The following is an 11,828-nucleotide window of genomic DNA, read 5'->3' on the forward strand; positions in this document are numbered from 1 at the left end:
TCCCTGTCACTTTAGTTTTGCCTCTTACTACTTCTGACTTTATTTGCCTTTTAAGTCTTTTTCCCCCTTTTTATTTTTTTTTATTTTTTTTAAAGATTTTATTTATTTATTCGACAGAGAGAGAGAGCCAGCAAGAGAGGGAACACAAGCAGGGGGAGTGGGAGAGGAAGAAGCAGGCTCACAGCGGAAGAGCCCGATGTGGGGCTCGATCCCGTAACGCCGGGATCACGCCCTGAGCCGAAGGCAGACGCCTAACCGCTGTGCCACCCAGGCGCCCCCTTTCCCCCTTTTTAAAGTCACTTTTAATCGGAGGTTCCCCTTCCATCTTTTTATTTTCCTTATAATGTATCTGTTAAAAGAACCTGGCATATTGGACCTAGAGAGTTTCCATGGGTTTGGGCTTTGCGGATGGCACACTTAAGATGCAGTTGACCGTGTTCCTCTCTTCTCTGCGTTTCCTGCAGATTGGCAGCTGGATTCAGATGATTGCTTGATGAAGTTTGTGTTTGATCCTGTTGGCAAGGCTGTAGGTCTATGCAGACACCTAAATCTGGTTTTTACTTTGCTGTTTTGGTGTTAGCGGGTATTGATGACCAGTGCCTAGACGCATTGATTCCCTGGAGGTTAGAAAATGGGCATATTCTACATCTGTTATGTCATTTTTCACATATTAGGTGGAATACTTTAATAAGGAACCACTTCCCCTCATCTACTGTTTAGTTACCCAGTTAGAAGAAAGGGTAAATGCTTTATTTTTTCTCTTATGTATCCAGTTTTCAAAATAATGGATCGGTTCCCTCTCATCCTCAGAAGGTCACCAGATTGTTTTTTAAAAATAGTTACGAATTTGTAGATTTATATATATCTGGATTTGAATGTTTTATGATTCTTATTCCTTACTAAAATTGAAATTGGCCCACTTTGGCTAGTAGAAGTTGGCTTAGAGTCCTTTTGACATGACCCAAGTAGTCTGATAGTTTCCTCACTATCTGGCATGTCACAATGGTCTCAGAATTTCTCATAGTAGTTTTAACGTACATTTCCTTGATCACTAATGAGGTTGAGCATTTTCACATGTTTTATTGGTTTCTTCTTGGAACGCCTACTCGTATCTTTTGGTCCTTTTTTTTTTTTATGAGTAATGTGTTCCTGTCTTAATGATTTATGAGGGTTCTTTATTTTTTTTCCTAGTTGCTAATATTGTTGGTCACGTGTTGGCAGATGTGTTCTTCCAGTTTGAGGCTTTTCAGTTTAGGTGTCTTTTGACGATCAGAAGTTCCTATTGTAGTTGGTTTTATTGATTTTTTTTCCATTATGGTGTTCACTCTGAGTCCAGGAGCTTAATAAAAGCCTGAAACTGTTTACTGATTGTCCATTGCTGATCTGAAACCCTTTCGCAAGTATCAGCCCAACGTCTGAGTATCCGAGATGGATGCCAGTTGTGGGCGTGGGGCCCCAGGGTCACAGATGGCTCTTTTGGAGCTGTCCTATAATTAGCCAAACACAGCAGTGTGTCTCAGTAAATCGCATGTTTAGTTTTCACTAGGTTTTAAGAAAATGTAACAAGTTACTATGAAAGAATTGTAGAATGACTGTTAAAGGCCAACAATAACTAAAAAGTAAAATCTTAATAATTCTTTAAAGGGCAGGAAAATCCATGAAGAAATACAAACCTGTTACTAACGTGAAAACCGAGCAGAACTTATGAAGCTGGGCTTTTAATAGTTGTGTTCAGGCCCCTGCTGGCTCAGCAGGAAAATGAAAGGGAAGCCACAGCCACCACCCTGAGTAAATATGCCCTGCTTTCTCTTCCTCCATTCCAAATTCCTCAGCTTGCTAAACACACTCAAGTTTAGCTCTCAGTAAGTTACGGGGTTTCACAATTATCCTCTCTGATATTTCTATCGCAGACGGAGAAATACTGCATGATTCAGCTTATATGAAGTATCTGAAATAGTCAGACTTATAGGACCAGAGAGTAGAATGGTGGTTGCCAGGGGCTGGGTGTGGGGAAGGGGATTGGGGAGTTACTGTTCAAGGGGGGTAAAGTCTCAGTCATGCAAGATGAATATGTTCTAAAGATCAGCTGTACAGCACTGTGCCTATAAGTCAACAGTACTGTATCATACATTTAAAAATTTGTCAGAGTCAATCTCATGTTAAGTGTTCTTAAAACAATAAAATAAAAATAAGAATGTTGTGGTGGGTTTTCCATAAAGCTAAATTTGTTCTAAATTGGTGCCTTTTCTAGTGTCGGCTGTTTAAACGTACTAGGCAATGATTTTTCTTTTTTTTTTTTTTACACCATTACTTAACAAAATAAAAAGTTAAAAATCCTGGGCAGGGGGAGCATCTCCTTTTTTGAAAGGCATAAAGCTTTTTTTATCAGAAAAGGTGGACCAAGCAGAATACAGTACAGCCTGGTGGCCAAGAGAGTGGACTCTGGAGTAGGTGCTCCAGGCCCCGCCCCGCCCCACCCCACCCCGTCCCGCCCCGCCTCCACCTCTCTTGAAACCTGGGGAAATTGCTCAGGCACTCTGGGAAATGGGAGTAGGACCTCCTGGGGCTGCTTTGAAATGAAATAAGTTTATCCATGTAAGAAACTTATAAAATGGCCAGACTCTAGCACATGACAGCCATGACAGCTGTCATGTGACCCTGCATATTTTTGCTTCTGCTTGAGGAGATAACATCTCCTGATGGGAAATGGAACCAGAGGGCTTATATCCATTAGGCGAGAGTCCTCCCACCAGTGTTTTAGTTTCCTGTCCTGCCATAACAAATGACCACAAGTTTACTGGCTGAAAATAATACAAATTTATATTGTCTTAGACCCCGTAGATCAGAAGTCTTGGTGCTAAATCAAGGTGTCAGCAGGGCTGCATTCCTTTCTGTTGGCTCCAGGGGAGAATCCATTTCCCCCCTCATTCAGGTTGTTGACAGAATTCATTTCAGTTCCTTATGGTTGCAGGGTCAAGGTCTGTTTTGCTGGCTGCCAGCTGAGGGCTGTTCCTAGCTTCTAGAGGCTGCAGCTGTCCTTGGCTCACAGCCCTCTTCCTCCATCTTCAAAGCCAGCCAGTGCAAGTTGAGTCCTTTTCATGTCCCATTTCTCTGACCCTGTCTTTTGCCTCCCTCTTTGACTATTGGAACCCATGTAATAATGCAAAATAATCTCCCTGTTGGAAAGTCAGCTGATTCGCAGCCTGAATCCCCATGCCACGTAAATTCACCTTTGCCATGTAAAGTAACACAGCCACAGCTTCCAGGATTAGGATGCAGACATTTTTGGGGGAGGCCTGATTCTGCTTACCATATCTAATGAACTGGGATGTCATTGGGGGTCTTTAACAGGTCATTTAACCTTACCTTTTATCTCCTCATCAAAAAGGTACAGTGATATTTTACATAGGATAAATAATGTTTATTGAGTACTTACTGTGAGCTTGGCCCTGGGTGTTAAACTCTTTGTTCATGAAGAGTCAGTGGCAGGTTCTAGTGTTATTCCCCATTTTACAAATGAAGGAACTGCATTTGGGAAAGTTAAGTAATTGATCAAAATAATCAGCTGGTGAGGGGCTCAGATATTTCAGTGGGCTAGTATACCTCAGGGGTTTGTCTGGAAATCCTTCTTTACTGAGCAGTGCATACTAATTAGAAGTAAATGTTTGGACTAAAACAAATGTTTTGATGTTGCTAATAGAAGTGATCATTCATGTTCATGGCTGTGGTAAGAAAATAAATTTTCTTCTATAGCCTAGCCAAGTTGGCACATAAAACTAACCATCACAGTGCTATTTAGCTTATTCCTCTAGCCCTATGTATATAGTCCAATATGGCAGCCACTAGCTGTTGAGTACTTGAAATATAGCTGGTCTGAATTGAGGTGTGTGCTATAAGTATAAATTCACAGCAAACTTAGAAGACATGGTACAAATAAAAAGAATGTAAACTATCATTTTTATACTGTGATCGTATGTTGAAATAATATTTTAGATATGTTGGATTAAATAAAATATATTAATCATTTTAAAAAACAGAGAAACCTGGGCAGCTGGGTGGCTTAGTTGGTTGAGCTTCCGACTCTTGATTTTGGTTCAGGTCATGGTCTCAGCGTCCTAGGATCGAGCCCTGTGTCGGGCTCCACGCTCAGTGGGGATTCTGCTTGAGATTCTCTTCCCCTCTCTTTCTCTCACTGCCCCTCCCCCTGCCCACACGCACTCTGTCTCTAAAATGAATAAATCTGAGAGTGGGCAACCCACCCAGGTGCCCCTAAATAAATAAATCTTTAAAAAAATGAAACCTGATAGGTATCAAACTTAAATTATAAGGAGAATTCAGTTATAAAATATTTCAAATGAAACTGTCTGAAAAATGCAAAAAAAAAGTTAATTTCTGGCTTGTACTAAATCACAATCTGTCTTTTGAAGTCGGAGAATGTTGTTTTTTTTCTGAGATCATGGCAGTTTCTGCCAAGACAGATCTGATTTGTAATAGGGTGGTTGGGCTCAATATTTCTTTAGTGAGATATTTGATTGTCATGTTTTGTGATACTATAAGTGATACATAACCAAACAAGAAAAATTTCCTAGCAACAGAGTTGTTTTCCTCAACCAGAAGAATATTTTATGTGCTCATTTTCTGAATGTCCAAAAGATAAAAAACCTTAAGAATTTAGCATCTTAGGGACCTGGGTGGCTCAGTCGGTTAAACATCTGCCTTTGGCTCAGGTCATAATCCCAGGGTCCTGGGATCGAGCCCCATATCAGGCTCTCTGCTCAGCAGGGAGCCTGCTTTTCCCTCTCCCTAGGGCTGCTGCTCCCCCTGCTTGTGCTTTCTCTCTCTGTCAAATAAGTAAATAAAATGTGTATTAAAAAATAATTTAACATCTTATATTTTTGAGGTTGAGATGCTGGCAAGTATAGATAGTAGAATATATAAGAACATCACTAAAAGTACTTGGCAAGCATAACATTAAGGTAATTCACACCTAAAATACATTTAACTAGGTAGAGAATTATACGGTTTTTATGACAGATGCAATTGCTGGACATGGTTATCTCACTTACCTTCATAAATGAAGCCTCTTTTTTTTTAAATCTCTTTTTGTTCTTCATTAATTACATACCCAAACATTTTTCTTACCCTCATCAGATCTCTAGGTTCTATTGTATTTCGTTTGTTTATTCAACAAATGTTTAAGTACCGTGTGCTAGGAGGTCCTAGGGATATTGTGCCCTCATGAAGCTTACATATTAGTAAATGATTCGGCTTATATATTAGTAAATGAATGGAAGAATTATACAATTCAGGAAGCACATGGATACTGTGAATGTGAATAAAAGGTTTTCATCTAAATTGAAGGACACGTGATGGATGGGAAAGCCTTGATCTAGAGGATGAATAGCATTTAAACAGGCAGAAAGTGGGATTGACCAGTCTAGGTCAAGGGATACATTTTGCAAAGTTCTCATCCTAGGAAAGAGCTTGGCAGGTTGGAAAAGCAACAGCAAGAAGGCTTCTGTGTGTGTGTGTATGTGTGTGATTGTGACTCTCAAGGAATACAGTAAGGCACACGGTACTGAGTCCTGTAGAGCTCGGTTCAGAGCAACAAGTAGTTATGGGTGTTGTATGATGATCCACCAAGCAATAAATAGGGCCTTGTTCTCCAGAACTTCATCATCACGTGGATGTGGTCTGGAGATAGGGTAACCATATAATTTATCATCCAAGTCAGGATACACTTGAAAGTGAAAGGGGGTGCTGTTAATTATGCTGGGACAGTGGGTATAAAGCAGTATAACTTGGGCATGCCGGGATGTATGATCACCATGCTTAGAGACCAGTTTTCAACCACTCCGGTAAGCTTGGCGTTGCCTAGACACTGTGCTCTGAAAGTACAGGGTTAGTTATGTGTTCCTGCTTTCTCACTTTCCCCCCTCCTTCACGCATGGATAACTCTGCGAGAAGGCCACCAGGAGAACCTGCACCAAGTCTAGACCACGGAATCCCAGCCCCGTTGTTCGCTCACCTACAGCCTACTGTTTGCAGGTTGCCATCTCATGAGAGTTCACCTCCTTGATGGACATCAATTCTTGTTAACATGTTTTCAGAATTACAGTATTGAAAACGTATAGGAAGGAAAATAAAGCCTTAAACGTTTAGCGCATGAACTTTTCCTACAAGAAACTTTCCTGCATCACTTCTGGTAGATGACAAGACCTAATTATACGTTCCCAGATGGTGGCCAGGCAGAATGGGTGTGGTCCAATTATAACCTCTTTCACAGTAAATATGTTTTGTGATTTGGCCCCTCTGGTGGATGATACACAGAGAAGAACAGCTTTATTCTTTATTTTTATTTTTTTAATTCTTTAGCAATGGCAGCAGTGTAGAAGTCTTTTCACTCTTGGATTTTTTATGGAGTCAGCTGTTTGGCTGAATCTCTGTGGTGAGGATTAATGGAGCTTTAGTTCCTGCTCTCCTCTGTGCCTAAGTCACTGTCTATAGCAGGGCCCTCAGGGAGCCCTTGTAATTCCTTCAGTTAACTGAGAAATGGGTCAGGTTGCATTATAAGAATATTTAATGTTGTATTTAGCCAAATACTGAAGATGGGCATCTTGAGACACTCCAGGCTTTCTTTAGAAGTTTCACTATTTCTTTTTAAACTGTATTAATATTCTTAATTTTTGTTTTATAAGCCAGGAAATGTGAAGAATTCACCGGGAAATAAATAGAACGCTCCATGCTCTGCCCATTTTAATCAGGTAAAGAACAAGAGAATTCTGTAGTCATTTTTAGCCTTGTTAGCGCCAGCTGAAATGACTCGTTCTTAATTCAACTTAATTAATTATAGCAGTTTCAGCTTCATTTAGATACATAAGGGCCAGTATGATGTTTCATTCCATCTTTAATTTGTGGACTTAAGTGCCTTCACTTGTTTAATTGTGTTCATTCCTGAGAAGTACCTGGGTTTTTAAGACAAGCTAGAACGTGGCAGTTGGGATTTGTATACAAAACTATTTCAAACAATTGAAAAGTGCCATTGTTTCTTAGGTTTGTGTTTTTTTCAAATAACACTTTACTATAGTAGGCACTCTTGTATTTATCTGAGTCATTAAATAAACATTTGTTGAATGAGCAATGTTGTAGAGAAGCTCAAGATTATATAGAAATATTATTTAAAGTACCATAGGGAATTCATAGGTGTAATTATTCTTTCTTTAAAGATTGAGTAACCGGAGGCTAGAGAAATTTAGGATACCAGATGAAGTCAGAAAATCAGTGTGATTTCTTCTGCTCTTGTACTCAATTCACTCTCTTCACTCATTTGTTCAGTATTTACTCATGAGTACCAGCTAAGTACAAAACACTAGTTATATTAATGTTAGTTTGTGTGTATATTAAAAATTATATGATAGCACTTGTGATTTCCTGATAAGATTATATTGAATTTGAAAACAATTAAATATTTAACTAATTATTATTTAATTCTGGTATATCCATGAAGAGGAGTGTTATTATGTTTCAGTAATATTTAATTGCATGGAAACTTATTAAATGAAAAAAAAGGTAGTATGGTACATTTTTAGAGAGGATAAAGACCAGGAAATACAACAAAAAATGTAAGTATATATCTTGGGATAGTAGAATAATGGGTGTTCTTTATAGTTTTTCTTCTATATAACTTTCTATATTTTAAGGTATTCTGCAGTGAATATGAATTTTATAGTCTTTTTTTAAAAAAGATCACTGCTACATTAATTGTAAATCATGACTGCTGTTTACAATCCATGAAAGCCCTCAGTGTGAGGCTTTTCTTTCTCAAGCTGTGTCCATATTTTTAGAGATGCAGAGAGTCTTACAGTCTTAGAATTTGAGAGGGGTCCTCTGGCCCCCCAGCCAGCCTCAGCATAAATACCCTGTAGCCCTGTGTGTTCTCACTTGTCATCTTCACTGATAGGCACTTCACGCCACAGGGCAGCCATCTTTGGACAGTACTGATTTTTAGGAAGCTGTTTCTTATACTAAGCAAAAATATGTCTTTTTGTAACTCCTATGCAATGGTTCTGATCCTGCCTTAGGGGTCACAGAAAACAAACCCAGATCCTCTTTCACATCTCAGCCCTTCATATGGTAACCCCAAGTCATACTTCTCAAATTTTATCATACAAACATATTACCACAGGAGCTTGTTCAAAGACAGAGGCCTAAGCCCCACCCCAGTATCAGCATTCCTGGAGAGCCGGGCCAGATGTGTACCAGATGTGTATTGAAAGAGAGACTAGAACATGAGCAGCCAGGAAACCACATATGTCCTCCAGAAACTTGACATTGAATATATTATGTTTTCTCTGCAGGGACATTGAGACTTGGCATACAGGGAAACTACGTAAATATCTATTTCATCTTTCCAGAATATTCTGGGCCAGAGTTCAGCTTACTGTATACACAACCTTGATCTCATTCTTTACTTTTTTACTTCTTTATTGGAGATGGAGTTTTCAATTATAAAAGCGATACATATTTGTTGTAAAGAAATTTTTTTTTATGGGAGCCTGGGTGGCTCAGTTGGTTAAGCAGCTAACTTTGGCTCAGGTCATGATCTCAGGGTCCTGGGATCCAATCAGGCCCCGTGTTGGGCTCCCTGCTCAGCGGGGAGTCTTCTTCTCCCTCTTCCCCTGCCCCTCCCCCTGCTTGTGCGCTCTCTCTCTCTCTCTCTCAAATAAATAATAAATAAAATCTTCTAAAAAATATTTTTAGATAAATATTTTTAGTTTGTTTGGTCCTCTGTTCCTTTTCCATGGTTAATTTCTGATACTAGTTTGACATACAATTCCAGCCTTTTTTCTCTGTGTGTAAATGTGTGCACATCATACCTTCTTTTGGTTTTTTGACAGAATGAGCTCATATTCCTTGAATGGTTTTGCAAGTACACTGAAACGTCCATGAGGGAACATATCTCAATTTTATTATCACACCTAAAGAAATTAACACTAATTGTTTAATATCATTTCATATTTAGGTAGTACATAGATTTCCCTGATTGTCTTTTTGCCTTTGGTTTCTTTGAATCAGGACCCAAACAAGATCTGCCCATTGCATTTGACTGATAGGTCCCTGAAGTCCCTTTTAAACTGTAATAGTTCCTTCTCCTTCATTTTCCCCTTGCCATTCATTTTTTGAAAAAACAGGCCTATTTATCCTTTAGAAGATCCCACATTCTGGCTATGACTGAGTACCTCCATTTAGTGTCATTCTGTTTATCTCTTGGTTCCTCTCTTCTCTCCATTTCCAATAAAATGGTAGTTAGATCTGAAGGCTCCATCAGATGAGGTTCAGTGTTGGTAAGAATACTTCATAGACAGTGCTGTGTTTAGCTGTGTTGAATGAATGAAATAACTTGCCTTTTTTCACGTAATATATTATGTGCATCTTTTTCTCTTAGTACTTAGAGATCTCATTCCTTCTCTTAGCTGCTTAATAATTTCCTAGTGTGTACTACCATGGCCTATTGAATCCTTGTCAATATAGGTCATTTCCAGTTTCCAGTTTTAACAGTGCAGTAAATGTATTGAATTCTTAGAGAAGTCCAAAACAGATTAATAAACTGAAATGGAAAAGGTAAGCTAGGGGTTTACATGTTTAACATAAGAAGTTTGGGCTTTATATTAAAAGATATATTTGTATCTAAAAATATATCTCTAAAATATTTATAAACCTCTAATTGCTAAGTAGATTCATTACATATTGGAAAGAAAGCAATCTGGAGAAGAATCAGTTTGTCTTTGGTATGTCTTTGGATGATGTGTGTTCCATTCCAGAGAAGAATAGTGGGGTGATCTGAGGAAAGGTATACGTCAGACTGATGGTGATATAATCACACTCTCCTTCAGCAGATGGACAGAAATGTAGTTGTTTGGTTTTTCAGAAGGGGAGAGATGTGGTGTGTGCTGTGCCATTTAAGCATTTATTTTTTATTTATTCATCCATCCATCTGTTTAATTATGCTCAGGTACACAGCCAGTTGAGAATCTGAATGTAGTTTGGATGAAACACAAAACCTTTCTGCTTTGTAGTTTAAGTGTCTGTAAAATAGAAATAATTACAGTTTTTTTCTGGCGCATTATGATCCTTACAGTCATAATAGTAATGTAAATATTTAATATGGTTTCTCAATTTGACCCTGATGAATTTTCAAAAAACAAAGTTTTAGAGTCTCTTTTTTTTTTCCCTTGGCAGTTTACTTATGGTTTTCTTTTTCTTTTAGTTATAGGTAAACATTGGAAACTCCATGCAGTAAACCAATATTTCTACAGAAAAATGGCAGAGAAGTCAGTACTGAATGTAGTAATTTGGCTTTCTTCTTCAGGACAAACTGTACTAGGCTTCTTTGTTATCTTGGGTGATGCCATGCTACAAGTGGACTAATCGGAAATCCTTTCACCTAGAGACAATGTCTAGCCTTAGAACTCCTCGTTCTCATGTGGCTATTTATGTACATAATTAAAATTCCAAATTAAAAAAAAAGTTCTGCCTTTTTTTATATTGAGTGACAGTTTAAGCGTATCTGGCTGGTGCCCATGTGTGCAGTACGCATGGTTGTATGTGTGGTATGTCTCTTTGAGTGTGTGTGTGTGTGTGTTAAAGAAAACCGTTAACTCCCCTCAGGGCAGACCAGCTGGCAGTCTGCACAGTGCAAGCCCCACAAGAGTCGAGTCAAGCAGAGTGGCTCTAGAGCTGAAAGATGATGCTCGAACGGCCAGCGCGAGAGCCTAACTTGTAAGTAATAGTTGGCCTGACGGTGATTAGAAGACATACAAAAGAAAACAGTAATCGCGACCCCTTGTTGTGTTCCATTACCTCCCAGCTTACACGGATCTTCCCCTTCCTGAATGCCAGTGGGAGATGCATAATGAAGCAGTCTGTCCTCGGCCAGTGCAGGAATGGTATGTGCTCATGTGTGTTGGTTCTGTGTATGTCGGCCTTGTACTCACTTCTGTGGCCCCTGAATGCACAGCTTACTGAACTTTCTATTTTCATTGCTGGTGGGAACAGCAGGAGCCCCTTTTGACACATCAGCCAGCGAGGGAAGATGGCAGGGGAACAGCATGTGAAAAAGAATTGAGAATTTCCAATTTGCAGTCAGGTTGGAAATTAAAAGTTGTCTTTGTATTCTTGCAGTGTCAATTCTGAACTGTTGACCTTCCAGATTTGATAGCATTTGGTAAGCTAGCACGGCACAAATGAAACGTGCTCATGTTAATAGATAGAGCCAAAATGGCCAAGAATGTTGCCAGCATTATCACCGGACTAATGAGCTGAAGCAAATTTGTCCCTAGAATAATCCCCGTGGTGACCCAGAAGTCTTTATTTCCTTTTTTGCCAAAATACTTTTGTGTTATCGTGCCAGTCTTCCAAATATATTAAAGCTGTGCCCTAAATTTAATATCTCATAAATATACTATTATTATTTCAGGCTTTTCCCATTGGCTTGGCTTCCTTTATCACCCCCAGAAAGTAGAAACTCCACAAGTTTCCTCGTTCTTGAGATTGCTTGATCTAGAGAAGATGAAGAAATGGCTCTTGAGATCATTAATCAAAAGGTATTTGAGTTTCTCCTAACTGTAAGGTATTACTTCCCATTTTTAACCCTTTAGTCAGTATTGAAACATTGCCTTAAAACCTCTTAAATCCTCCAAGGGGGGTGGTGGGGTGGGGGTCACAGAGCCGGCTCAGAATAGTACGTGGCCTGCATTTAGGACAGCAAGGTTCATCACTTTCCAACCAGGCTAACTCAGTCGCTCTTTATACTATGATCCTTTCCTTCC

General features: G+C 39.2%; 1 protein-coding gene across 3 annotated transcripts in view; it reads left to right on the plus strand.

Moving 5' to 3' along the window:
• Nucleotides 1–10,516, plus strand: part of APOO (apolipoprotein O) — a 59,575-nt gene extending 49,059 nt beyond the window's left edge. For all 3 annotated transcript variants that reach the window (XM_040633451.1, XM_040633438.1, XM_040633446.1), the window contains 2 exons: nucleotides 6,699–6,764; nucleotides 10,268–10,516. In XM_040633451.1, the coding sequence (XP_040489385.1) occupies nucleotides 6,699–6,734 (36 nt within the window). In that variant the 3' untranslated portion in view covers nucleotides 6,735–6,764; nucleotides 10,268–10,516. The remainder of the gene's footprint in view (nucleotides 1–6,698; nucleotides 6,765–10,267) is intronic.
• Nucleotides 10,517–11,828: the final 1,312 nt, after the last annotated feature.

Source organism: Ursus maritimus (genome assembly GCF_017311325.1).
Source record: "Ursus maritimus isolate PB19 chromosome X unlocalized genomic scaffold, ASM1731132v1 scaffold_X1, whole genome shotgun sequence".
NCBI classification, from domain to species: domain Eukaryota; kingdom Metazoa; phylum Chordata; class Mammalia; order Carnivora; family Ursidae; genus Ursus; species Ursus maritimus.